General features: G+C 42.9%; 1 protein-coding gene across 1 annotated transcript; it reads left to right on the top strand.

Annotated features, from left to right (window-relative positions):
- Positions 1-285: 285 nt before the first annotated feature.
- Positions 286-21,633, top strand: susd2 (sushi domain containing 2; the record flags this gene model as incomplete). Its single annotated transcript, XM_079222951.1, has 14 exons — positions 286-355; positions 974-1,172; positions 2,008-2,156; positions 2,576-2,933; positions 3,391-3,592; positions 4,476-4,561; positions 4,665-4,933; positions 6,064-6,207; positions 6,841-6,993; positions 7,643-7,894; positions 9,220-9,498; positions 10,091-10,267; positions 18,117-18,213; positions 21,489-21,633. 14 exons carry the CDS (start codon positions 286-288, stop codon positions 21,631-21,633), a joined length of 2,580 nt encoding a protein of 859 aa, XP_079079077.1.
- Between the last annotated feature and the right edge of the window lie 4,234 nt (positions 21,634-25,867).

The raw sequence follows: 25,867 nt of genomic DNA, 5'->3' as shown, positions 1-25,867 counted from the left end.
CCCATGCGTTGAACGGAAATGATAAACATGACAGTATTGATGGTGGGAAGCAGGCATAATATGTGTTGGTATGCCTGAATATTTTTGTTTTTGTTTTTAAACCTACAAACGTACTTTGAACTAACGTCTGTTAATGTGTAACTTCTTATCTGCCTTTGGAAACTTCTATAGTTAGTTAGTCTGGTTTTTAAATGACCTTTAAATCTCTGCACACCTCAATGCCAGCATAGTGGAGGACAGGTACGTGTGTGTGCACGCAGTGTTATTTCGTTCTGTGAGATGAACATGAGAGCAAACCTGAGAGAGACCATTTTTCTCTGTGGAATATTTCTCATGTGCTCATCTAAAACAGCTGGTAAGTCGCTTTCAAAGGTATTTCAGGGACTAAAGATGGATATGAGCTATTGTATGTCAACTTCTGTAAAGAGAAAGAACATTGACAAAAAAAATCTTCGTGACTTGTTGGCATTATTTAGTATCTCTAGATCACACTAATCATTAATTCAATTAAAGTAGTTTATACTTCTTAAGTACAATTTTGAGGTAATTGTACTGTTATACTACTTTATACTTCTACTCCACTACTGTTCAGAGGAAAACATTGCACTTTTCACTCCGTTTCTTTGCAGATTCTGATTCATTAGTAAAACATATCAACAAACAAATAAGATGACATGATGTTCACGTTAATGCATCAATAAATATGGTATTATTCTGAAATGGGCCATTCTGCAGAATGAGTACTTATACTTTTGGTACTTTAAGTATATTTTGATGCTAATACTTTTGTACTTTTACTGAAGTCAAACTCTGACTTCTTTTGTTTTTACATTGTGGTTTTGCTACCGTTACTTCTTCCACCATTAGGTATAATATACAACTTTCATAGATCTATTTGTTTTTAATTATTTGACATTATTTAATAACATTAACCTTCCTTGTTTAATTTATTCTTCTTATTATTATTTTTTAGGTCAAACATGCAGGGGAAAGTGTGGAGATGTATTGGAGGAATGCTCCTGCCATGCAACCTGTGCATCTTTGCTGAGCTGCTGTGCCGACTACAACCGGTCCTGTCTCCAGGTGACGCCTCACTCCAGCTCCATGTTGGGTGGAAGAGCTCTCAGGATCCTCAGTCTGGTCCTTCGTCCTGGTGGGCGCCTTGTCTGCAGGTGTGTGTCTACGAGTGACCTTTGACGCGCGTCATAATCTACATGTGGCGTGTCTCTATCATGGGATTATTTCCATTTAAACATAAACAGTGTATAATGTTCAGCGCATACGTTTTTGCAGTGTGTTTTTTTCCTGGTAGCTATCCGGTCACTGATATTTGAAATTTAAATTTTTATCTTCAGAAAAATAGGCCGGACACCTATCCTCAGAAACTAAGTTTTGCTTACAGAAGAAAAGAAACAAACTGATGGCAAAGAAGTTTTTATTAGTGCGATAAAAAAAAAATACAAAATCATAAAAAGAAAATACAAAATAATGTAAAAAAGAGTTCCCCTTTTTTTCAGAACTGTTGCAAATTTTGTCACAAACACTCTCTGTAGATGTTTAGCACAAAACATGTCGGTGGAGTTTCCCGTTCATTGAGGTTGCGTCACAAAACAAAAAATGATGAACTTGATTAAAACGTGTGCTGTTCATAAGCTCTGCGTCTTCATAATATTCCTGTATTTAAAACTAATTGAAACAGGCTGTATATACAAAGAAAACATAATGGTGGCTTTGAAAAGACATTTAATTTTTTGATATTTCAGTATTTATACAATTTCAATATGTATACTATACAATAGTTTAACCTTAATTGTGTTTGCTGTTTGATATTTTCCAGTATTTGACTCCAATTTAAAGATTTGAATACCAACATTAAACATCTGAGTGTTCTCAATTGTTACGTTGTATGAGAGCACTTAAAATGGTTATTCTACTAACTGAAATGATATTAAAGACCAAGTAGTGGTGTTGCGTAGCTCGTCAGGTTTTTGTCTGTTTCTGTCGCAGATTTAAGGATGAGATAGAACAAGAAGGATTCATTGACGCTGAAGGCCACGGCTACTGTGTCTCTCCTTTATTGTACGAGACGGGTTGGATACCATTTACTGTCTCGACGGATGGAATACATTTCGACAGATCCGGAGAGTACTTGTCAGGTATGTTATTGAAATAGAAATATATTTTTTGTACACACCTGAACCTGTCATAGTATTTGTTTGCTTTAGAATCCGTTATACATTTAGGGTCAGTGAAACATTATATACAATTCTATTCAATAGCTTTTGCGAATGCAGTTTTTCAGAAAAAATCTGAAACTTTCAAGTGGTGCTACACTTTGAAAAGATGAAATGACACATTTTGCAGTAAATATTTCTGCTGAGAAGCAACTATTTATGCAACTGTAACTGTTTCATCAAGATTTTTTTGAGAAAATTGAGCATTTTATTATCTGCTCTCGTCTTTTATAGTTTCACAAACTGACATTATTTGACTTGGATCAACAACTCATCTGGTTACCCTCAAAACCGGTGACTTGAGTGTCCCCTTAATGTTTTCTGGTTTTTCACTGTGCTAGTCCACCCCGGTAAAGCAGACCCAGCCTTTGAAGTCACCCTGGTGAATGCAACCCAGTGGCAGTACTACGGCACACCGGACGTGGCGGGGCGGCTCAAGATGACATGGAATAGCTCTTTGGTTGGAGCAGAGAAGGTCCACATCGAGCTGTGGGGTTACAGAGAGCTCAGCGGGGACCCAGAGGCCCGGACGAGCGGATCGTGCTCTCTGCAGGCCGAGCTGAGCTACCTGCACTCACTCGGCAGGAATCTGCCCAACACCGGAGCCTTCGGCTTCCTCCCCGAGCCCTCAAAGGACTTCTCTGACTGGGAGTTGGGGAATATCCGCGTCACTGCTAGTTCAACGTCCGATGGAGCAAGGTATCCATTAACACACGTCAAGCATTTTATAAATGTCCCAACGGAAACATTTTCTTTCCGCCCATATTCGGACGATATCGGGAAAAACTGCAGATTCGTAGTAATGCTACTGATTTTACAGCTGTTTTCAATCGGCACAATCCTAAACATTTATTGGATAAACGGCAATTGACAAAAAATTAAGGAACAACATTTTTGTTTTCTGATTTAATTGCTGGGTCCAGCTTCTCATTTGCTTTTTCTCAGTGTTACATATATCGATGGCCGAAGAGCCAAGGATACCCAATAAGGATATCCAGTAAAAAATAAAAATATAACTTTTCCTGGATAATTTTTGGACTGTACTATTACGTAGTTGATTATGAGACAAAATAATCATCATCTAATCACTTTCAGCTTGAACGTTGATTGAAAGATGATATTTTAGTAAGTAACATTGATTGGTATTTGATCGCAGGCATGTGCAGGCGCTCTGGAGCGGAGGTCACGTCTTAGCCTGGCACCTGGAGCAGCCTTTCAGAGATGACTCCGCCGCCTGGGCCAAGAGAAAGTGTTTGCAGTGGGACGTCCTGGAGAAGAAGCTGCCCTCCTTCCTGGACGAGCTCATTGACTGTCCTTGCACTCTGGCACAGGCCCGCGCGGACACAGGCAGGTTTCATGTGAGTGCACTTCAGTGACTCTGGTTATTATTATATTGTCAATATACATTATTTTATGATTTTAGTTATTTCACTTGAAGAAGTAGTCAGAGTTGTAGCTATAATCTGAATTACTATGAGTATATAATAACAGAAACATGTGCTCTACTGAATTACATTAGTAGAACGTTTATAGAAAGTACAGCACTGAATACCAAGTTATTGGTTGATGAATATTTAAAGTATGATTTTATATGTTGATTATATAAACTGAGCCTTTTTCAGCATGCCATTAATAGCAGCATGCTCTAGCGATGCAATCATTTTTCTATGTGGGTAAGAGAGAGAGAACATGAGACCTTTTGTTGGAGAAAAAATATGAAAGCAATATAAGGATGGTCAAGATGAATACATGCTTTGTCTCTAGAGACTGTTAAATATCAGACCAATAATTGTGTCATGTAAAAGTATGCGTAGAGTATTTCATGTTCAAGTCAGAGATATTGATAAATCAGAAAATTAATTATGTTTTTAAGGTCAAATTTGTATGGCAAATATTGCAAATCTATTCCAAAATTACACAGAATTATACTAATAGGATAAGAGACGCTGCAGTGATGAGTGAGGCTGAGTAAACAAAAGCGCTGCAGTGATTCAATTACACAATACGAGTGATTGGAGTTCATCCTTCTAATGAAAAGAAAACAAAGGCGAGGATGAACGATGAAGGGAACGACCTTCGTCACAACGTGATCAGCGTTAAGGGAACTTACCTTATAAGAGGTCCGTTGAAGTCGACACGAATCAATAAGTATTGATGCTTGAACCTAAATGTATTAATTGCCAAATAATGTTCATCGCATTTGTTATTTTACTGAGATGTGTATCCACCGTGTGATTTCAGGCGGACTATAGTTGTGACGTTGAGCGGGGCATTGTGTGCACGTATCACCCCGGGAGTGTCCACTGCGTCAGAGCCGTTCAGGCCAGGTAGGCGTGACAAGGGGACGGCTCACTGTTTTTCTCTTTTTCTTGAAGATAGAAGCCTTTCTTCACTTTTTTTTTTGACAGGATATTCTTCTCATGTCTCCAGTCCTACGTCCGGATCGGGGCAGCAGTGCTGCTATGACAGCACAGGCGCTCTGGTGCTGACGGGAGACTCGATGGGTGGCGGCACCCCGGACCGGGCTCACGCCTGGGGCTCGCCCCCGTACAGGGAGCCGCCCCGGGTGCCGGGTTACTCCCACTGGCTTTACGACGTCATGAGTTTCTACTACTGCTGCCTGTGGTCTGACCACTGCCACATCTACTTCACCCATCGACCGTCTAGCAGTTGTCGCCGCTATCGGCCCCCAAGAGCCGGTGAGACCGCTCATAAGTCATGTCAAAAGCAATAAGCCAACTCGTATCTCATATTCACGGACGACTTCATTGCTTTTGTACAAGCCCTGTAAAGAAACTAGTCAAGTATTAAAATCATTATGAATAGACAAAGGTTTATTATCTTGTAAACAATCTGATTTTGGCTGCAAAATATTTACTCAAATGTAGATTTTTAAGACCTCCTGTTTCTAAAGCTTCTATAAACGAATTAGCCTTCTTTGTTTGATTCTAGACACGTAAACAGTTCTCGTAATTGACTTGAAACATTATGATGGAAGTATGTCGTGGCCATTCCGATGTCCAATTATGCCTCGTAATTTAATAACAGCAATTTTGGGGTTGATACCATTTGCTACACAGATGTGATGCAAAACCTGGGAATTGATAATTGATCAAAAATTGTCTGCTCTGGAAAGTGCTCATAAAACCCCCTTATTGTAAATATCCCTCAGAGAGCCATACATCCTCTGAATGTCCAATGTCTCTAGTTTGTGGTTGTGAAGTTTCACGATGCTGTGATTATCCTAGAGGTCACATAAGGTAATTTTCTACAGTGAAAAATGGTCTCGCAACAATGAAATGGCTCCTATGGGGACTAACATCGTCAGTGGATACAGTCTCAGCTTTTCAGTCATACCCAATTTCTGCAATTCCAAGACTGTTCAGTTTAGAAATATTTAAATGTTAATTAAGAAATAAAATGATACTATGAATGCTAAAATTATAACCGCGTGGCTGATTTTGGTTTTGGCTCGCTGAATTTGTACTAAGACTGTAAAAAGTTCATCACAAACAGCAAGAAATAGTTAATCTGTGTTTCTCGCACTCATGCACACGCACACGAGAGCAGCAGGTAACTCCAGATCAGTTTGCAGGAGAAGTAAATGGATTACAGACCGCGGCTGAAAGTTAATATTTGGAAAAAATATTAGATCATGCAACCGACTACCTGCTCTCCAGACACTGCAAACGCAACAATAAGCCGCATGCTGATACGAGAGCGAGAGATCAGCTGTGTACCGTTGGGAGAATAAACATGTTTGGGCCAAAATGCGTGTTTGTGTCGTAAACGCATCATTGATTTTGTTTCTCGGGGCGCCGCCTCACAGGTGTGGTCCTCGGGGACCCGCACTTCATAACGTTCGACGGCCTCGGCTACACTTTCAACGGCGAAGGAGAGTTCCACCTCGTGTCCTCGCCGGACAGAGAGCTGAGTGTTCAGGCCAGGACGCAGCAGGTGAAACTTAAGAACGGTGAGTCCACATTTGATGTGAAAGCCCCGTCTGTGTCCCCTCTTTCATCCCCACAATGCGACTGTAGCAGCTTTGTTTGGGTGGAACTTGTTCCAGGACTTCTTCAGAGAGGCCGTGTCTTTTTTCTTTTTCTTTTTTTTTTCTCCCAACCAGTCACAAGATTGATTGCCTGCCTCTAGAGTTCACTCAGACATAATGACCCCGGTACTCCTCGGTGTATTTTGTCTTTCTGTTCTTTTGCTTGCACTCAAGATGCGTTTTAAGGCTCCCTCTTATCGTTTTTTTTACGCAGTTCTGTGAGCAAGCGGTGTCAGGTCCTCTTCGTGTGAGTGAAGCATGTTGGCGCTGTTAAACGAAAGCCTATTTCCTCCGTCCCTCTCTTGTTTTTCGGTCAGTCTTTATTGGGGTCGGATGTGGGGAAGAAGAACAGATGTCAGCGTCAATTTCCTCCAAGCCATTACACAACAGCCGTGGGCAAAGTGGCTGCAGATGGCAACATGTCATCAATGTTCTCCTCATTAGATCAGTAAACTCTAACTTGAGACTTTGAGCAGTGACGGGACCGTTCTCACCTTCAGTAGTTCACGTTTACCTAAAGTCTGTAAGAGTGTGATGTTTATGTCCACCACCAAGGTACCGTGGCCAAAGCCACGTGGCTGTCGTCGGTGGCTATGAAGGAGAAGGCCTCTGATGTCATCGAGGTGCGTCTAGCCGAGGGCCAGCTTCAGGTGCTGAGGAACCAGAAGGTCCTCCCCTTCACCGAGCAAAGCTGGATGGACCTAAAGGGTGAGATGAGTCGGTCCACTCCTCACCGGCAGCAAGAGAGAACATCATACTATGAAATGTTGTTTTGTGACGTCGGAAACATTTTGTCACTCTCCTCTGAATTAAGTTTTTTTTTTTTTGTCTGGTAAAGGTTAAGATGGGGAAGAATTACTGTAATCATTTACAGTAATTAGGTTGTTATAATACTCAAGTTTTGATTCCCCGCTTCTTGTGCTGAAGTTTTCTACCATTGACCTCACCAGGCATAAAACAATGGAAATACCATTTTGTTTTGCAACCGTAGCTTATTCTTTTTTGACCAGCAACATTTTGCCAAGTGTAGCTTTAACTACAAAGTTATCTGTGTATTGTAAAGGTTGTAAGGTTTGTAGACTGCAGTGTATTTCATACATGCATGTTTTTAAGATTTGTATTGTTTTTTTTTGGGCTGTTTGTTTTCCATGCGGGGATCTTTTCAAATTTTGTGGTGGTCACTGTGAGCTCACAAAACAAGATGGATGCATATGCTGATTATGACACAAGATGACGATGACATTTTGGACAGGCTAGTTGGTGGAGGCACAGAACCGGGAGGCGGTGAATCCTAGTTACCATCTGTCATGAAATCAATAAACGGAGTGAGAATACACACCCAGTGTTTGTTCTCTAGGAGTGTTGGTGTTCGCCCCCGGCCTTCAAAATGTGGCGGTAATCTTCCTCTCCGGCGTCGGCCTTGAGGCTCGTGTGCACGGGGGAGCCATGGCAGCCACCGTTCTGCTGCCGACAGAGTTTACCAACCACACCCGGGGTCTCCTCGGCCGGATGAACTCTGACCCATCCGATGACCTGTTGACCCAGCGAGGAGAGATCATCACCTTGGCCGATGCCACCCCGGAGGAAATCTTCACCTTTGGATCTGGCTGTGAGTGCGAAAGACCGTTGGACTTTTTGATCAATGCTAAAAATAATCAGGAGAGCGAGATTACATTTAATCTTTTCGGTGGGTCCTTCGGCCATAAACGGAAACAAATTTGTCATTTGGCAATTTCTGCAACATATTTTAATTAGACACTGTAGTGATGTTTTTTAATAGAAACTGAATTTTCTGTGGCACATGAGGTTCTCTTGCCTAGAAACACTGATTTTCTTGCAGTTAAACTGTTGCAGAAAACTACGCATTTACTATTGTTTTGCCCGTGATTATTCTTTATATGGCCCACAATCTCCAAAAAAGTGTGGCCGACCCCGCAGAGAGTCGTGTCGCATGTTCAGAAAGGCAAGAGCTGATTAGTGTTTCTATGATCTGCCAATACTTACCCTCATCACTGCGTCTTCATTGACGACTACCAGACTTGACGACTTTGACAAACGCTTTGAGGAAGAAAACAAGGCACATGTTAAGAGTTAGCGCAGCTCCAGCTGATTACAGAGAGACAGTGCAAGTGAAACCACTTCTCTGGAACACAGTTGGGGCCAGACCGCACACATACACCATGATAATGTCTCAGGCTTTAATTACAGTACAAATCCCTCATAACGGGCTAGGAGCTGCCTTGACCTTTTTGACTGAAAGCATATGCTTCAGTCTAAGAGCAGCGAAACACCCAACGCCTGTGGGAACTAATAGATTTAATGTTGCTGATATTTTTGTGTGCATCAAAGTCTGTGCCAAAAGAAAACCATCACAGCATGCTGTGAGTTATGCTCTTATCTCCAAATTATAGCCTCAGATTCTCTCGTTTTTAATGCCATGTTTTAGAGAATAGGTTTAAGCCAAGCCGTCTGATTTGGCAATAATTCCTATAATTGTGGTGAGCCATGTCCAATACATTGGTTATTAGTCTCTCTGAAAACTCATTCTTAGACATTTAAAAAAATATTTTCTTTCATGTGCTTTGCTTACGTGTTTGCAATATAAAAATAGAAATGCCATTCAGCATGTTTGTTGTGGGAATCTTCGATACTTCTGACATCTCGACTACTACTACTGACATTAATTTCAAGATTTAAGATATTTTTATTGTCATATGCACAGTTAACAGACAGTTACTCCGTACAATGGAAATCTTACTTTGCTAGGTCCTCCTTCCACACAGAATTACAATAACTTCAACTTAAAGCACAGAAATGTGAGAACAGTATTGCACAATCAGTTTCAGTTGGTTTAGGATCAGTCTGAACATTTTAATTAGTTTTTCAATCCAACATGGCTGCATAACGTAACTGTTATTTTGATTTTATCCACAGGGACCATTTCAAAGGAGTCCTCCCTTTTCACTTATGACTCAAAGTACCTCTTGGACACTTACTGTTTCCCACCGAGCCCCGACCCGGCTTTTGTTCCTGCCTTCTCTCTACCTGAGAGACCGGACGACCCTCTGGTGGCAGACATGTTGGCCATGTGCTTTGGAGAAGGAGCACAGTTCTGTAAATATGATACGCTGACCGCTCGGAGCCTCACGCCAGGAAACGCCACACTCGGGGCCTACCAGAATCACCAGGCCCTCGTGGGAGCCCTGGAGCCAGGTAGAGAACCATGCCAAACAAGACCTGTGCATTACTGCCAAAGTGCAACTGTATCGTTCTTTTTTTACTTAGATCCCTAATGACGTGCCTGCAAATTCCAATTTTTTTTCAGTCACGATAGCGATACCTGGGCTTTGGGTATTGGACGATACAGAGCGCCCATCCGATACCAGTGTTTCATTTATAAACTGGGATTATTCTTTTATGTGTAAGGCAACATTCTGCCTGATTTAGACATTGCTGCCTTAACTATGTAAAACAAAATGGAACAATAGATATACATTTATTTAATTGTTATATATTATTAAAATAATAAATCGTGATCCAGCAACTTGGTAGAGAATCTTAAAAATTAGCAGGGTCAAAACTTATTCAGAAATTAAAATTCCAGTATATAGTATGAACGTATTGTATTGAACAGATTAGCCCTATTTCCACCGATCCACCCGATGAGTCGCTATCGGACTGCTATCTGATGTCGGTGCATCTCTAGCCATAGGAAAGCTTAATGAAGTGACAGAATACCTTTTGAAAGTTATGCGTTTACACATCTGCAGATCTTTTAAGAAAAACATTTGATCCGTTCCTTTAGTGGTGTCTTGTGGCTGGCTCCCCACACCCAGGAATGGGAAGAAGAACGGGACACATTACCTGGAGAGGAACACTCTGCGCTTCCTCTGCAATGAAGGCTTCACGCTGTTCGGTGCAAAGGAGCGAACTTGTCTGGATGATGGGACCTGGACTGGGGAGCCAACCTACTGTGTAACAGGTTGGATTTAATCTATTGAGTCTACTATTAATATTAGCTTCTAGACAAACAATACCTCTAAACCTTGGCGGTACATGCACAGATACTTGGACATCAGTGCAATGTCAATGAGATAATTTTAGCAAACGTCCAAATCTTCAAATCTATCTTCAACACAGGCAGGCAGAGATTTCAAACCAGTCCCTTCCTGGCATTACCACATGGCAATGACATTATTATTTAGGAAACAATTATTTATCTCATACTTTACGACATAGAAAACCAAAGCCTGCAGGAAGGGTAGCAGTTTCCAAGAGCAGCGTACTTCCATGATATAATTTAAATTTGGCTAAAACATTCAAAACCCGTCTTTTTTTCCCCCGTTGTTTTTTTTTGTTGCCTGTATCATACTGATCAGTGTGTGATGTCTGTGTTGTTCTCCGTTTCATTCACTCGTGAAACTGTTTCGCACGATTGCTCTAGAAAGGCACAACGCCAAGTCATTTACTTTACTTACTTTAATTATTGTCTAACTCCTCACATGTTTTATATTCTGCACGACAGGACTTTGGGAATCCTCTTCGTCTCATCCATGCTCTCTTTGAAAGCAAAGATTCAATAGGGTCGGCTACAAAGCTATAAACTTCTTAACCTGGATTGGCTTGGCTTTCTGTTTGTAAATTAGAAGCACCTGGGTCCGTTTCAGGGTTTCATTCACCATTCCAACCGCGAACGCTCTGAGAGCATTGTTGTAGTCGTCCACTGTCGCCACCAGGCGGCAGCGTTTCCTTCTAAGTTCCTTGTGTGACGAGCAGATTAATGCCTTTTTGTGCTATTGAAGCTGGTTTTAGACTTTGAGAAGTAAGTGGTAACGGCACAGAAAGATTGGATGAAATTACATCTTTAATCACTTAGTTGGGTAATGATAATAAAAGGAACCATACTCTGCATACCTTGAGAACCAAACTCAAGGGTTTTGGCTTCATCGAAAGTGAGAGGAAGCAAAGAAACGAAGCCACTTGACTTGTGATCCACCTCCACTTGCATCCCTTCATGGCTTCACCGCAGGCCTCCATCATTTCCTCGTTAGAACTGCAAACAGAGACTTCCTCTTGATAGCAATCGGGGGTGAATCAACTTCATATGGCAGATAATGAGGTCTACGTATCAACAGTCTGGGTCACAGCTGCACACAATCGATCCTGATTCCTTCACTAGGAAACATACAAGTTTCCTGACTTCGTTTTCCAGTGCAGCGCTGCATAGAAGCCATGTGATTGTTAAAAAAAAGAAAGATTTCACCTTTTGCTTACCGCTCACATTAGGCAGTATCTTTTTTTTTATACCTTCCTGATATTTCAACAACTTATATGGTATTTAAGCAATAAGGTACTCGAGGCAGTACTGTGTCGTGCAATAATGTACTGTTCAAGGGAGTTGTTAGGCCCGACGCGCAGCAGAGGGCCGGCAAACCCTTGAACTGTACGTTATTGTAGACACAGTACTGCCTCGAGTACCTTATTGCTTTTATAATACGGGTACCTGCGACTTTATAAATAGTAATAGTAAGCTCCGTTTCGGCACAAAATAGTTGTAGCCACCAAACGTTGTGTATCGAATTTCAGCGACAGAGAAAATAGTCCAGGGACGCACGGGACGCACATATGGGACTATAAAACGGACTGCCTGGTCAGGAAATCTGTGATTTACTGACCAGGCAGTCAGTACCAACCAGGCAGTCAGTTTCAACCAGGCTGGTTGAAAGCAGGGTGGAGGATGACACGCAGCAGTAAAGAAGTGCTCTCGCTGCTTCTGTCCGTCTTTTCTCCGTCATTTTTCTCCTCCATGATGTTTAGAGAACTTGCCTCGCGTCGGGAAATTACCGACGTAATTATCTCTGACTAGAAATTATCATGATTTTGTGGTCCAACTCTTTTCATTCCTCATCTCATTTTAGGGAGGACGTGACGTGTGTGTTGTCGTTCGTTATGCTAGTTTAGGGGATGCTAAGTGAGCTTGTTAGCTGTTCCGTTTGAGCTAACGTTACTGTTAGCGAAGAGCCCCGTTGCAATACTGTGAACACTCAAGCAATACACCTGCAAGTTAAGGAAACCAACGTCTGCGGGTCGTTACTGCGGACGTTACAATATCAAAGTTTACACCAACATGTTTGGTAACTGTCAAGCTTGAAATGACAACTAGCGGTCGCGCAATTTAAATCTACCTGTTATTTTAAGTGCGCACTGATATGGAACGCTCTAAATGTAAACAGGCTGTACAGTACTTTATGGCTAAATAAACTACACCTTGTGACTCACTCTCAACCAATCAGAATGCTTGATTTGATCTACCCGTATTATAAGATGGTATATGGTGGCCAGGAGGCGGGGCTTGTCTCGAGTTGTCACTTAAAATCCAGCCCGCCTTGGGGGTAATGCACCTTAACCTGGTGGCAACCTGCCTTGAAGCCAAAAAAGAAGAATAAAGCCAGTTCAACTTAAGAGGTCGGACTTCTTTTTGCAACCAGAGGAGTCGCCCGTCGATTTTCAGAACCGCAGGTTACCGCCTGGCCTGAACCAAGTTGTAGCTGACTTCAGGACTAACCCCCTTCACTTAAATCAGCAGCAGGTGGCAAGAAAGCCACGGGAGTCATAGAAACCCAAAACAGTCAGTCGCATTAATACAGCATTATAGAAAACAGTGAGTCTCTGTTTAGGACAGTATTGAGAATCGCACCGTCAGGATTTTACTGGTATACTGTAATCCCACTCAGGCCCAAGTGGCATGCTTTCTGATCCATACCTGATGAATGTTATTTGTATCGGTTTACTGCCAGGACTAATCAGACAGAAAGTTTAGAAAGTATCTATGGTGGTTCAAGTGATTTGTCTGGAGAAAAAGAGTCTCGCACAACAGACACATTCACATGTATAGATAAAAGTAATCATGCGGTGTGAGGTAGAGCTTCTGCTGTGCCCATGCATGTTGCTCACACATACACACACACACACACACACATGCACACACACACACACACATCTGGGCCTTTTTTTAGCTATATGTGACACTTGCAGCAGTTCTCTCGTTACACAAATCAGAGCTAACAACTGTCAACATGACCAGAGGGTCTCCATGGCAGGTGTTGCATGAGCTGTTACCTCCACCATTCAAATGCGACCTCTAGCCATGTAAACAACACTAAATGCAGGCAGGTGACGCCCCAACGGATCCCTCTTCCTCCCCTTTAACTGAATCACCGCGGCCTGGTGTGTAGGTGTAGGCTGAACCGCCAGAGGATTGCAGTCATAGTGAAGATGAAAACGGTGTGCCGCTCAACAACAAAATGCCATTGCATCCAGTTTGACTCCTTTCTCTGAGTCACTCTAATGAGCCGTCAGCATAGATGACACTATGTCCCTTTCCATTTAAAGTGAATCTCTGTATGAATGTCTCCCATCACTAAAAGCCCCACCTATTTGAGATGCATGAAAATCTACTGTCTACTGGCTTTCTTTTCTTTCATTTTTTTCTCTCCAACCGCTTTAGACAGGAGTGTGGTGTGTTGTGATAATCTATGTCTATACATCTCCGGCTGGAGAGATGGGAGTGTTGGAGAGGTGAAGGTGGGTTTTGGGTAGAAAGTCCTTGAAGTGTTTTTCGATCTGAGCACTAACAGGGCCACGGGAGACTTGAGAGGTATGAGGTCATAGAGTGTACTAGCTCGGCTGCACCTTGTCACGGTCTTCTGAAAAACAATAGCCCTGTTTGAGTATCGGATGCATACCAATAACAGGATCGCCCCACCGTGATGGCATTGTGATATTAATAGAGTTCCTTGCGCAGAGGAGAAGAAGGTGATTACAGGAAAGGTGACAGCTGTCAGAGAGGCGTATAAAGCGATTTTCACAGGAAACAGTGGCGTGGGTTGCAAAACAAAGCCTCACTCAATTTTCTGCCTGTGGTTCTCTTCTCAGATTCCCCTGAGATAAGACAGGAGAGAGAGAGCTGAGGGAGAAAGAGACGGCGGTGGTTGGTACGGTAAATGCAACTTACATAGAAGGAGTTTGAGCTTCCTACTTTAAAAGTCACGTTTCCTTCCCGATACGATGCCTAAACTTCGGACCAATCCGATTACCGGTGCAGGAATGTGATTATGATTGCCTTCATTGTTGAATGGTCCTTTTGTAAAACATGAACAGATTAATAGGGAGAGTGAATGAGAGTTTTCTTTTGTTGTCGAGTTTGACAGTCGGTCATAACTGAAAATCTCCGTTGAGGGTTGCACATGTGCGGTAGCGATTGGAAAGGATGCACGGATCTGGTAGTAAAGTCAGGCGCGTCTTCCCGCCGGGCCACCGTAGGTCTCCTTCCTAATTGCCTTCCACACGGGAGAAGTTTCAATTGGTTGCAATCTGCAAACTTGCTGCCAGATGCCGCCACATCCTACATACTAGACCTTTAAGTCAAATCGACCTAAAAACCACTCCTGCCTCAACCGTTGCACTATTTTCCAGTCTAAAAGCTTGGTGTGATTGACAGTGTCGAGGTTAAGAACGCTTTCTTAAAGTTTGTGCTGATGCACAGGTCGTACATGACGTCATATGACGTATCTGATGAGCGCTGTTCTGTAGTGAGGTCTAAATCTGCTTACACAAGACATGCAGCCGGTACTGACCTCAGCACTGCATTTTTTGGAGTTGTGTTGTGTTGGGATCTCGGGATGCTTTGCATGGGTATACATGGGTATGAATCTCCGACCACAGAAGGAGTCCACAAGCCCGTTTAGACACAAGACATGTTTTAGTTGGCTACTACTCGGCTTTGTGTTATTTGTGGTGTGTTGATGCAACTGTGGTGCTTTGTTCAGTTTGTACTTGACGTCTTGAAGTTTGCCATCTGACACATGGTTCAAATACCAAGAATATTTCCACCCGTCCCATTAAGTCAGACATGGTAAGATGCACATATCGGATGACAACAGTAGCTTGGTACAGAGACACACGCATACTGTTTCCAGGGAGGGAAAAATGTCAAGAGAATTATGTGTAGATGATATCAGCTCTGTCAAAAAAGAAAACGAAAGGCGGGGTTGGTAATCTTGAGAAACTTGCAAGAGTCCGCTACCTTTTAAAAATCAGCCAACTGAAAAAACCTAGCACAGTGTTGCCAACTATGTTTCAATGAAAGTAGCTTTCAGCACTGTCTCCAAAAATTGCTAAATCAAGCAAGAAAGTTGCCAAGTCAGCTGAAAGCCCGTCCCTTCAGGCCTTCCTCCGAAAGCCACGCCCCCAAAATTATCATTATGAAGGTAAACAATGAACGTGGCTGTTCTTGCATTTGATTCCTTGATTGCTGTCAGGATGTAATGTGAATTTCAACCCCAAAAATATCTAAATTGCTTTTGAAGAGATGCTCTGTGAGGAGAATGTCGCTCCGGGGTCTATGGGCGTGCTCTGGTTATGTAAACAGTCTTGGATTTTGGATTCGTATCATCTGTTTGTGAGAATTTGGTGTTCTGATACAAAAACAGACAACTCACAGACCAGACAACATTGCGGTAGCAACCTGTCAATCACAAGATAGAAAGCGTACCTTATTTTAAGGTTGATTTTACTCTAAATGTAATCAGAATTTACAAAGAAATGAACATCATGCTGTATTGAAGAAGACTTGAAACTAGAGATTGAGACCATAAAGTCATGTTTACAATGTTTACTGAGGGAATAAATCAAGAGAGAAGTCGAGTCATTTTCTCATAGACTTCTATACAACCAGAGGAGTCGCCCCCTGCTGGCCGTTAGAGAGAATGCAAGTTTAAGAAACTTCCGCATTGGCCTCACTTTTCAGACCCAGAGGTTGTCGCCTGGATGAATGATGAAGCCCATCTTTCAGTCCAACCCCATGATGTCTGTCATGTGTTTAGCTCCTCCCACTGGAAGTGAGTGCTATCACTCATTGGCAATTTACTTTTTGTTGATCAATAAAGGGGGAGGGGAGTAATGAGATGGTTTTATAATTTTACTAGCAGAAAAAAAAAAATGGAAAAGGTTGAACGTTATCACTAATTGACTGCCAGTCCTCCACATGCTCCCGCTACAATCATGATCTCCGGCAGTTTGATGCCAGCGCTGCTGCGTCCAAAGCCTGGCCATGGGTAGCGAAACCGATTGGTTTAGAAACTTCAGGGAACATTTGTACGCGTGGGTAAAAAAAAAGGTCCAGCACCTGCGGTGCTTACCTGACAAACATCTACCACACTTGACACATGTCCGTGCATTCATGCGTTAGAGGATGACGGTTCTCTGATAATAATCTTCCTCCGAACGTCTGGATACTTGCCTGCCTTTTAAAAAGAAATTACTCCTGGCTCAGTTTACTGTATGAATTGTTAAATAGATTGGAAAGCACTTCACTGAACTTGCCAAGACCCCGAGGAACATTTCAGATCTTCTAATTTGATCACAATATTACCAAAGCAAATGCAGACATTGTTAAGACATTGGTGGGAAAATCAAGTAAAAGGAAGCAGTCCAACCAGCATTGTGCTCTGCATGTGTGTTCAAAGGCAATGTTTTACTTTGCACCGATACACTTTTATGATCATTGAATGTAGAAGTAGGTGATGTGGGTTAAATGCAGAACATTTTAAGTATGATATACCTCACAATAAAGCAAATCTCCTGGAAAGGTAATTATGTAGCAATGAAATGCTCACAAATGTATGTTTTTGGTCAAGCAAAAAGAAGATCTAACCAATTAAGGTACACAAAATGGGCAATGCTACAAATTGGTTTCAGACCTCTGAATCGCTCCCCCACTTTGGCCGGTGATTTAAATAGTTCTGATGTTCAGCTCCACTGTTTTGGCCAATTGGTGAAATAGTCCAATTCAGATAAATTCAATTGGTTTAAAAAGTATCAGTACTTTTCCCCAATTATTAGTATAATTAAAGCTAACCTGTGCTAAAATATGAGGTGCTTAATAAGATCTACTGACAACAGAAAAGCCGTCCATTTACATTTACACAATTTATGTTGCACTACATTCATAAGGCCATTTTAAACAAACGGCCTCATTATCTATGTTCTCTCCTGACACTAAAAGCAATGAATATCTGCAACCTCTGTTCATGAAGAGAACTATGGTACGTCATCCCTTTTAAAGCCTTTTCACCCTCATTTTGGGTTGAGCTGCAGAGACATTTTAAACCAGAATATTTTATAAGCACGCAAGAGTTCCAAAACAGGATTAAGGATAGTTTGAGCGTTGACTGTCCAGACACTGAATTTGGATGCAAATTGATGGTTTGTTTTAAGTCTGTTGTCCTTTTGATGTGTTGTGTGTTCTTTTCTTTCTTTTTTTTTTCTTCTTTTTTCTTCTTCTTTTTTACTGTTTTGTTTTTAGGTCTCTCTTTATGTGGTGAAACCTTTACGCGGACATCTTTTTCAGGACCCCCTTGTAATAGAGATTCAAAATCTCAATGGGAATAGCCTGGCTAAGGAAAGGTTGAGTTAAGTGAAATAAATTACATTTACCGTAATCACAGCTTTTGTTTTGTGTTCTTGATCTGAATCCTTTATTTACCCAGATAAAACCCACCAAACATGCATCGTAAAATTCAGCCACACCTAACTTTGTGCCCAAACAGTTCCACCCATCCTTACCTAGGAGCTTCAACCACCGTCCTCTACTGAGCAGCTCCACCTGATGCCTTGCTCAAAGGAACCCTGACCACTGATTGATCTTTCCCGTATGCCTTTTGGCTTCGTAGTGAGCCAGATATTAAACGCTGTGGAGGACAGATGGATCATGTGGAAGGATCAATGGCCGATAACAGTGACTGATTTCCTTGTTGTTGTGATTTTCACAGATAATAACGTGGTGTTTATACTCGGCGCTGTGGGTTCCCTCTCAGCACTGGTCACGGTGGGAGTAATGATCCACCTGCACGACAGGAAACAAAACAGGTGGGTCCACACATGCTTCACCTCATGGAAAAATCAATTCCTCTATTCAGGATCAGAATCAGCTTTACTGGCCATGTGGGTGTACACATACATGGAATTTGACTTTGGTTACACGTTGCTCTCGTCGTACATATATACAAATAAACAATAGAAATATATATATATATATATATATATATATATATATATATATATATATATATATATATTTTTTTTTTTAAAGATATTAAAGACGATAATCTTAATGCAGTAGTGCAGATGGAGGAGTCTGATTAATTGTTCATTAGAGTGACGGCCAGTGGAAAGAAGCTGTTCCTGTGTCTGGTGGTTTCGGCGTATAGAGCTCTGTAGCGCCTACCAGAGGGGAGGAGTTGGAACAGCTTGTGTCCAGGGTGTGAGGGTCTGCAGGGTGTGAGGGGTCTGCAGGGTGTGAGGAGTCTGCAGGGTGTGAGGGTCTGCAGGGTGTGAGGGTCTGCAGGGTGTAAGGGTCTGTAGGGTGTGAGGGGTCTGCAGGGTGTGAGGGTCTGCAGGGTGTGAGGGGTCTGCAGGGTGTGAGGGGTCTGCAGGGTGTGAGGGGTCTGTAGGGTGTGAGGGTCTGCAGGGTGTGAGGGTCTGCAGGGTGTGAGGGTCTGCAGGGTGTAAGGGTCTGTAGGGTGTGAGGGGTCTGCAGGGTGTGAGGGTCTGCAGGGTGTGAGGGGTCTGCAGGGTGTGAGGGTCTGCAGGGTGTGAGGGTCTGTAAGGTGTGAGGGGATCTTTCCAGCCCGCTTCCTGACTCTGTAGGTGTACAAGTCCAGGATGGAGGGCCGGCTGGAACCAATGGTTCTCTCTGCAGACCTGACTATCCGCTGTAGTCTGTCTCTGTCCTGTTTGGTGGCCGATCCAAACCACACAGTGATGGAAGAGCAGAGGACCGACTGGATGATGGCGGAGTAAAACAGGATCAGCAGCTCCTGGGGCAGGTTGTACTTTCTGAGCTGGCGCAGGAAGTCCAACCTCTGCTGGGCCTTTTTCCAGATGGTGTTGATGTTGGAGGCCCACTTCAGGTCTTGGGAGATTGTGGATCCCAGAAACTTATTGCAGCTCATTGCAGCAACTAATACTGATCACACTTGATGGCTCACATATCTGCACTCATTTTGTTTTGTTTTGCACAGGTTGCACGTTGTTGTTATTATCTTAAAAAGATATTCAGTGCAAAACAGGTTAATTGCAGCCACAATAAGCATTTTTTTGTGGTGGGGCATGGACATTTTTCTTCCAAAGTAGAGCTTGACAAAAATAGTTTGAGAACAACTGGTGTAGAGGGAGAAGAGCAGTGGGGAGAGCATACATCCCTGGGGGACGCCAGTGCTTATAGCCCGGGTGCTCAATATGATTTTTCCCAGCCTCACCTATTCCACTGGTGCTACAAGACCCAATATAGGAAACATGAAATATAAAATAAAAACAATTAAATCAGCTTTAGGATTTATAATGCCCTCTCCTGTTGGTATTTTACACTTGACTGCTGCTGCAGAATAATTATTTATCTCAATTAAAAACATTCTTAGATTGTTTTTATCAGCCATTCGACACTGCCAATATCATCTTCTACCTGTCAACATAAATATTGTTTTACTTCCTCCACTTGGCTCTCCTTGACTCTCCTTCAGCAGCTCCTTTATCAGAAACCGTTGCATCTGTTTAAAGTGCAGCCGCTGTTTTCATAAAGAAGACGTAGTAGTTTTCCACAGCAGAATGAGGCGGTTATCTCGCTGAGATGTTGTAGGTGTGCAGCCTGTCGCCTGCAGCTCTTCATCTACCAACTCGTTGAGGCCGTTCCCTCTTGCCAAAAAAATTACCACCGACTATTTGTAAACGCATTTTTGATGAACGAAGGCGGTTCGCGCATTCATTGTATTTCCTGCGACTGCTTCACAATAAAAGCACCCCCCAGTGTTTGATATAAAGCAGTAGGAAATGTTTCCATTAGTCAGCAATACAGTTAATATAGCCCACGGTTTGACGTGAGGCTGATATCAATGTGATTAAATTACAATATGAATTGGATTATATATACATGCATTGAGTCTAGTGAATTCCTTGTGTGTATTTAATTGGCAGACAGGTAACTACATAATTACATTATGTCCATTGAATGGCAAAAACATGCCTCTATGTATTATAATTACAAGAAAGTCATTACACCTGTGTGTGTGTGTGTGTGTGTGTGTGTGTGTGTGTGTGTGTGTGTGTGTGTGTGTGTGTGTGTGTGTGTGGTTGTGTTATAATTTTCAAACCATTGGCGAAGCTCGTAATGTGTCTTCTTTGTTACGTAGCATCTTTGTCAATCATTGGTTTGTATTGAGTCAGTGTGAGTTATTGGGTGATGCCGAAGTCACCCTTTGAAACAAGTCACACAATAGTAAAAACAAACTTCCCGATGGAGGCAGCCGAGGTGAAATTACTGTCTCCGTCAAAAGAGCCGAGACAATAAAAAAGGCTTTGAGGAAAGCACAGATAACCGCTTCAGTTCCCCATCAGAAACGGCAGTCTGACGGCAAGGTAAAGCAATGGAAACAATTTAAATGTAGCCTACATCTCAACAGATATAGAGTTATAAAAATGTTTTGCTGCTGTTACAGTGCTCAGCTCCCACGCTCGTACTCTGGTCTTGGGAGGCGTGCACTAACCATGGACAGGTACCTCACAGGTACAGGTACCTCATAAAAACTGTAATATAAACCCTCTTAACTTAAAGCTGAGATTAAAACCGATTGTAGAATCAAACTAAAAACCTCCACTGATCCGACAAACACTGAGTTAGTCCACAAATATTGGCTTGTTTATTTGTTCAATCGGCCTCCTGCCATAGCTGCCCGTATATCTCTTTTCATTCTTTTAATAGGTAGATTATATGTTGGCCATAGGGAGGCACTTGTTACCTTGTGAAAACCGGTACATAGCTAGAGGTCTTCTTCCCCTCCCATTTCCTCTCAATAGTGCAGACATTTTTGAAGACACGACAGCAATGAATCCCACCTGCCCGTTTGAAGTCCAACATGTCCCAGCCTCTTAACCGTCATGATATTTCTCTCTGATCTGATCAAACCAAATAAACCACATGTACCCTGCGGGATCACACTTATAAACTGCAGTCCAGAGACACAGGAGGCCAACAGTACTCCCTGGGCGTATACAAGGAAATTAAAGGCCTTTTTTATGGGCTCATAGACTTCATTTGGGCTTTCCCCTCGCCATAACTCCGACAGAGGATGAAAAAAGTTTGATGTCAGGAGTCAAGAGCCAGCTCCTCTATCCCAGCGGCACTTGGGGCAGGCGGGCGACGGAACTGCTGTGTTTCGTCGCGAGGGTCGCGAGGGCAAGGAGCGAGCGCACCTGCCCTCCCCTGAAGCCTTGATCATGGGAGGCCAGGTGTAAAAAGAGACTGAGAGTGTCAAGAGGTCAGCAGATGTGAGGCAGGTGATCTCACACACACACACACACACACACACACACATGCTGGTACACATGCTAGGTAGTATAGCGGAGACGACACACACGTAGATGCGTAACATACGGCATGAAACATACTGTGGCTGCATGTATACAGTAGCCTATATGTGTAAAGGGAAACCTTACACATTCCTCGAGTGTGAGTGGTCACACTGACATGCATGAACACACACACACACACACACACACACACTCACACTCACACTCCCCCACCAACAAGTGCAGACACATTGATTCCTCCCAACATCAGAAGCATAGCAGGATGGAAGTAGCGGGGGTCTTACTGGATTTCAGATCATGTCTGGGTTGCGTGTCTGGGCGAAAGAAGCAGTGATACTACACAACTCTGTGTGTGCATGTGTGTGTCGGTCGGTCGGTCGGTCTGCGTGTGTGTGTGTGTGTGTGTGTGTGTGTGTGTGTGTGTGTGTGTGTGAGAGAGAGCAGGTAGATAGCGAAGGCCTCCTCTGCTTTAGTAACCTGTGTCTCAGACTTGCGGGGTACTTTCCACATCTAGGGTTACTCCGCAGGTTTCAACAGGTCTGCTGGCAGCTCACCACAGGAGTAAGTAAGTCATTACAACATAAAGTGTGTGTGTGCTCCATTTTTGCTATATGACACATCAAAAAGGTAAAGATGAACCTGGCTCAGGGTTCATAACTGATCGACGGAGTGCGGGAGGAAGCACATTTAACAAACTGCCTTAACACCAAATGCTTGGAAATCTGAAATAAATATGATGGGACTTCTCAAAGGCAATGCAGAAGTTGAAAAATATCCCAGGGTTCACCAATGTTCATGGATTAGTGCTGAGATTGGGACGCCTCCAGTCAGCCTCGCATTACTTCGAGTGGATCATTTCTTCGGGTTCGACCGTCCGTCCGATGTCGCAGAACGCCCCGAGTGAATTTCTTCAAATTTGACACAACTGATTAGATGAACTGATGAAAAAAACTCAGTGGTCCAACATAACTGTGGGCGCACGGAACACAATTTTGACAATTTCACACAAATGTCTTAACGGGACCACGGGGCAATTCTAGTGTTTATTCATTTTTGCAAGGGAATAGACAATAAATAATTAGCTTGCTGTTATCATTTCTCCTGTTGGTACGGGCTGTTAGGAGATCCCTTACTCACGTGCTTCGGTTAGATGAAGAACAAAATCCACAGTCCTTGTCCTGTGTCCTCAAATGACCTCTAATATGACCGCTCAGCAGCACTGAGATAGTCTTCTCTTTTGGCCCAAAATTCCTTCTTCATGTTTCACCCGGAAAGTGAAACTCTGAAACTTTCACACCAATAAAGCCCCATTGATTTGAATCGTGACCCTGCTGAGCTGAGCTGAGGTGGGGATTAATATAACTATAAAGGCCGTAACTTTTGGAAGATAACCAAAATGGCTGGAGCCTCATATTAGTGTCAGCTGAACTTCAGTGTGCATTCTCCCAGAGAGAGGACTGTGGATTTTGCTCCCTACCTCTTCCAATTTAATATGTCTTTCGGAAAGGATCTTTTCACAGTCAGGATAGACAGGAAGAGCAATTACGACCACCGATCACTTGTTCAATGCACATACTGTGTGTGTGTGTGTGTGTGTGTGTGTGTGTGTGTGTGTGTGTTTTAAAATGTTTTGGGGAGGACCGAAATGGTTTGTTTTGCACCGTTAATGAAACTCTATGAATAAGAGCAATAAAGTCCTGTTATTGAGAACCAAGTTGAAAATGATCCCTGCCCCTGATGCGGGGTCAGCAGACAATTCTCCTGCGGTCACTTTTGATTCAACGAGTGTTCCTCATTACGTCACGTATTCAACGTATTCAACTCCCTTGAAGCGGCAGGGCATGCAGACTGGATGTCCCCGAAATAACTCTGGAAAGGTGAGGATAATCAGCTTGGAAATGGGAACGTGACTAAATAGAAGTGGTGGGGCAAAAAGAAGAAGAAGAAAAAAAGTGACTTTTATTAGTTGGTTGCCTTTTTCGTTTTCATTCTTTCATTCTAAAGTTGTTTCAGTGACTCTTCTTTCTTTTACATTTTCAGAGAGAGAAAAGGGGACGTGATGGGGACTCAAGAACAAACCTGCTGAACCCTCGGCGTTCTTTGGGATTATGGATCAAACCCTTCGACTGTGTGGCCTGTGGCAACAAATGTGTTTGGAGCTCAGCATTTGGAAATCATATTGTATATGTTTGTTAGGACAAGCAATCTTCTCTTGAACTGTTGACCTCATCAAGGGGAAAAAAACTCAGGCGCACGTCAGGCTTTCAGCGTGTTGTTTGGCCTCATGTTTTCCCTCTTGTTTTGTTTGGAAAAACTCCAGGTCATGGCAATTGGCGCATGGGGTTAGGACTGAGGTAAAGGAAAGAAGAAAAAAAAAAGCTTATTGTTTCACGTTTTCGCATGACTGGTCTTCCGATCCTCGCTCGAGAGAGAACTGTATAAATACTACACAAGCGATATCTATGTGACAATCAACACTCCTCCCTTCTGCTGTTTAAAATAGGACCAGATGTGTTCATGTTCACTTCAGATGTGAAGCGAACCTGATCATCTTTTCGGTTGAGGGACTGTGAACCCACATGCAGCCTTTGTGTGCTCACAGCCTTCAGTCAAAACAAGTGTTTCGCTGAGTGACTGAGAAAGAGAAAAATCCACAAACGTAACATAATTAAGGTCACGGAAAAGTCTTTACACTGCATCAACCTCTCTGAGTTTTCTTTGTACTGCTACATGTCTGTATTTGAAGACATTATGTGATTTGGTTCTAGAAATGTTTTCATAAAAAAATTTAATCAATGAAGGAATCATTAAATAGTATTAAGTTAAGACCCTGCGTAGTTGAATGTCTTTTTATTAAACTGTGTGTGTGTGTGTGTGTGTGTGTGTGTGTGTGAGTGTGTGTTTGTGCGCACATCTGTGCGTATGTAGCTCAGAAATACAGAATCATCCCCTCCTCGAACCAGCAGGCACGCATCGTCCACATGCCTTGCCGGACAGACCGTCCTCTCATGTTACGCCGCGGTCGTCTCCTCTACTTTGAAGCTGACTCAGTTCAACTTTTCCAAAACAAAGCTCTTGTGGGTTGGCGGGTGGAGGGTTGAAAAGGAAGTAGAGTGACAGGGTCCTGTGTGGCTGATCCCTGGGAGTGATGGGTGGGGGTCCTACTGGGGAAGAAGAAAGCTTCTTGTCGGAGGCTAATTGAAATAACGTGGCCTGCTGGACCCAGAAGGCTTTGAAGTACTCTGGCTCGTGTGTACAGTGTTTCCGAACTCGTGGTTGTGCAACGCTCTATCTATTAGCGGCTCCTGCAGACACTTGACTGTTGCTGCTGCTCCGTCATGCCTCAGGGACTCATGGGACCCGATTGTTTTTTGCATGTATAACAACACAACACAATACTGTCCTTACTGTCTATGTGCACCCACCTCCACGTAGCGTGGTGAAACGGGCCCTGTTACCCTCACAAAGGGCCGACTAAAGCCTGCCTGAGGTCTATACAGCATCGGCTCAGGTTTGACTCACTCGCTGTATAATCTCCTAACTGGGTGCAAGTTTCCCTGCTTTCATGTGTCAGTCAAAGCTTACTAGAGAGGCAATGGAGCGAGCTGCTGCATCTGTCGGATGCTGATTAACTGTGAACGGATGAAAGTGGAGGGTTTTCCTTTCCCTGTGGCAGCCTGTTCTAACCCCGAGATGTTTACACTCGCTCACCGTCCCAACAACCCGGCATAATTAGTTTGATCAAATTCAAACACGAGTCAACACTAATGTGTTCTGTGGAAAGCCTGTTGCTTTCACGTGGGACTTTTCCCATTTCTCAGATCTGCTCCACATCCCCGGATTATGAAGAAAGCCTTCTGAAGGGGCTTTTGTTTTGAGTGTGTTTTTTATTTTTTATTTATGTCAGCTCCAGCTTTGCAGGTGGGCTTTGTCCCTTACCTCCTAATACCTCATGGTTGAGCAGCGTCTTCTGATGTTTACTCCTAATTTCAAGGCGTAGGTTGAAATAAAGATGGATTTTAGGATTAAGGTGTTTGCCCAAACAGAGTTTTGTGTTTGAGTTTGTTACTGGCAACACTTGCTGAGGAGATGATGTGAGTCAGCTAATTCTAGGGTTGATTAAAAACACAAGATGTTGGTTTTTTTTTGTCACAACTTT

The sequence above is a fragment of the Taurulus bubalis genome, assembly GCF_910589615.1.
Source record: "Taurulus bubalis genome assembly, chromosome: 8".
In the NCBI taxonomy this organism is placed as follows: domain Eukaryota; kingdom Metazoa; phylum Chordata; class Actinopteri; order Perciformes; family Cottidae; genus Taurulus; species Taurulus bubalis.
Note: the sequence above shows the minus strand (reverse complement) of the source record. Positions and strands in the feature narration are given on the sequence as shown.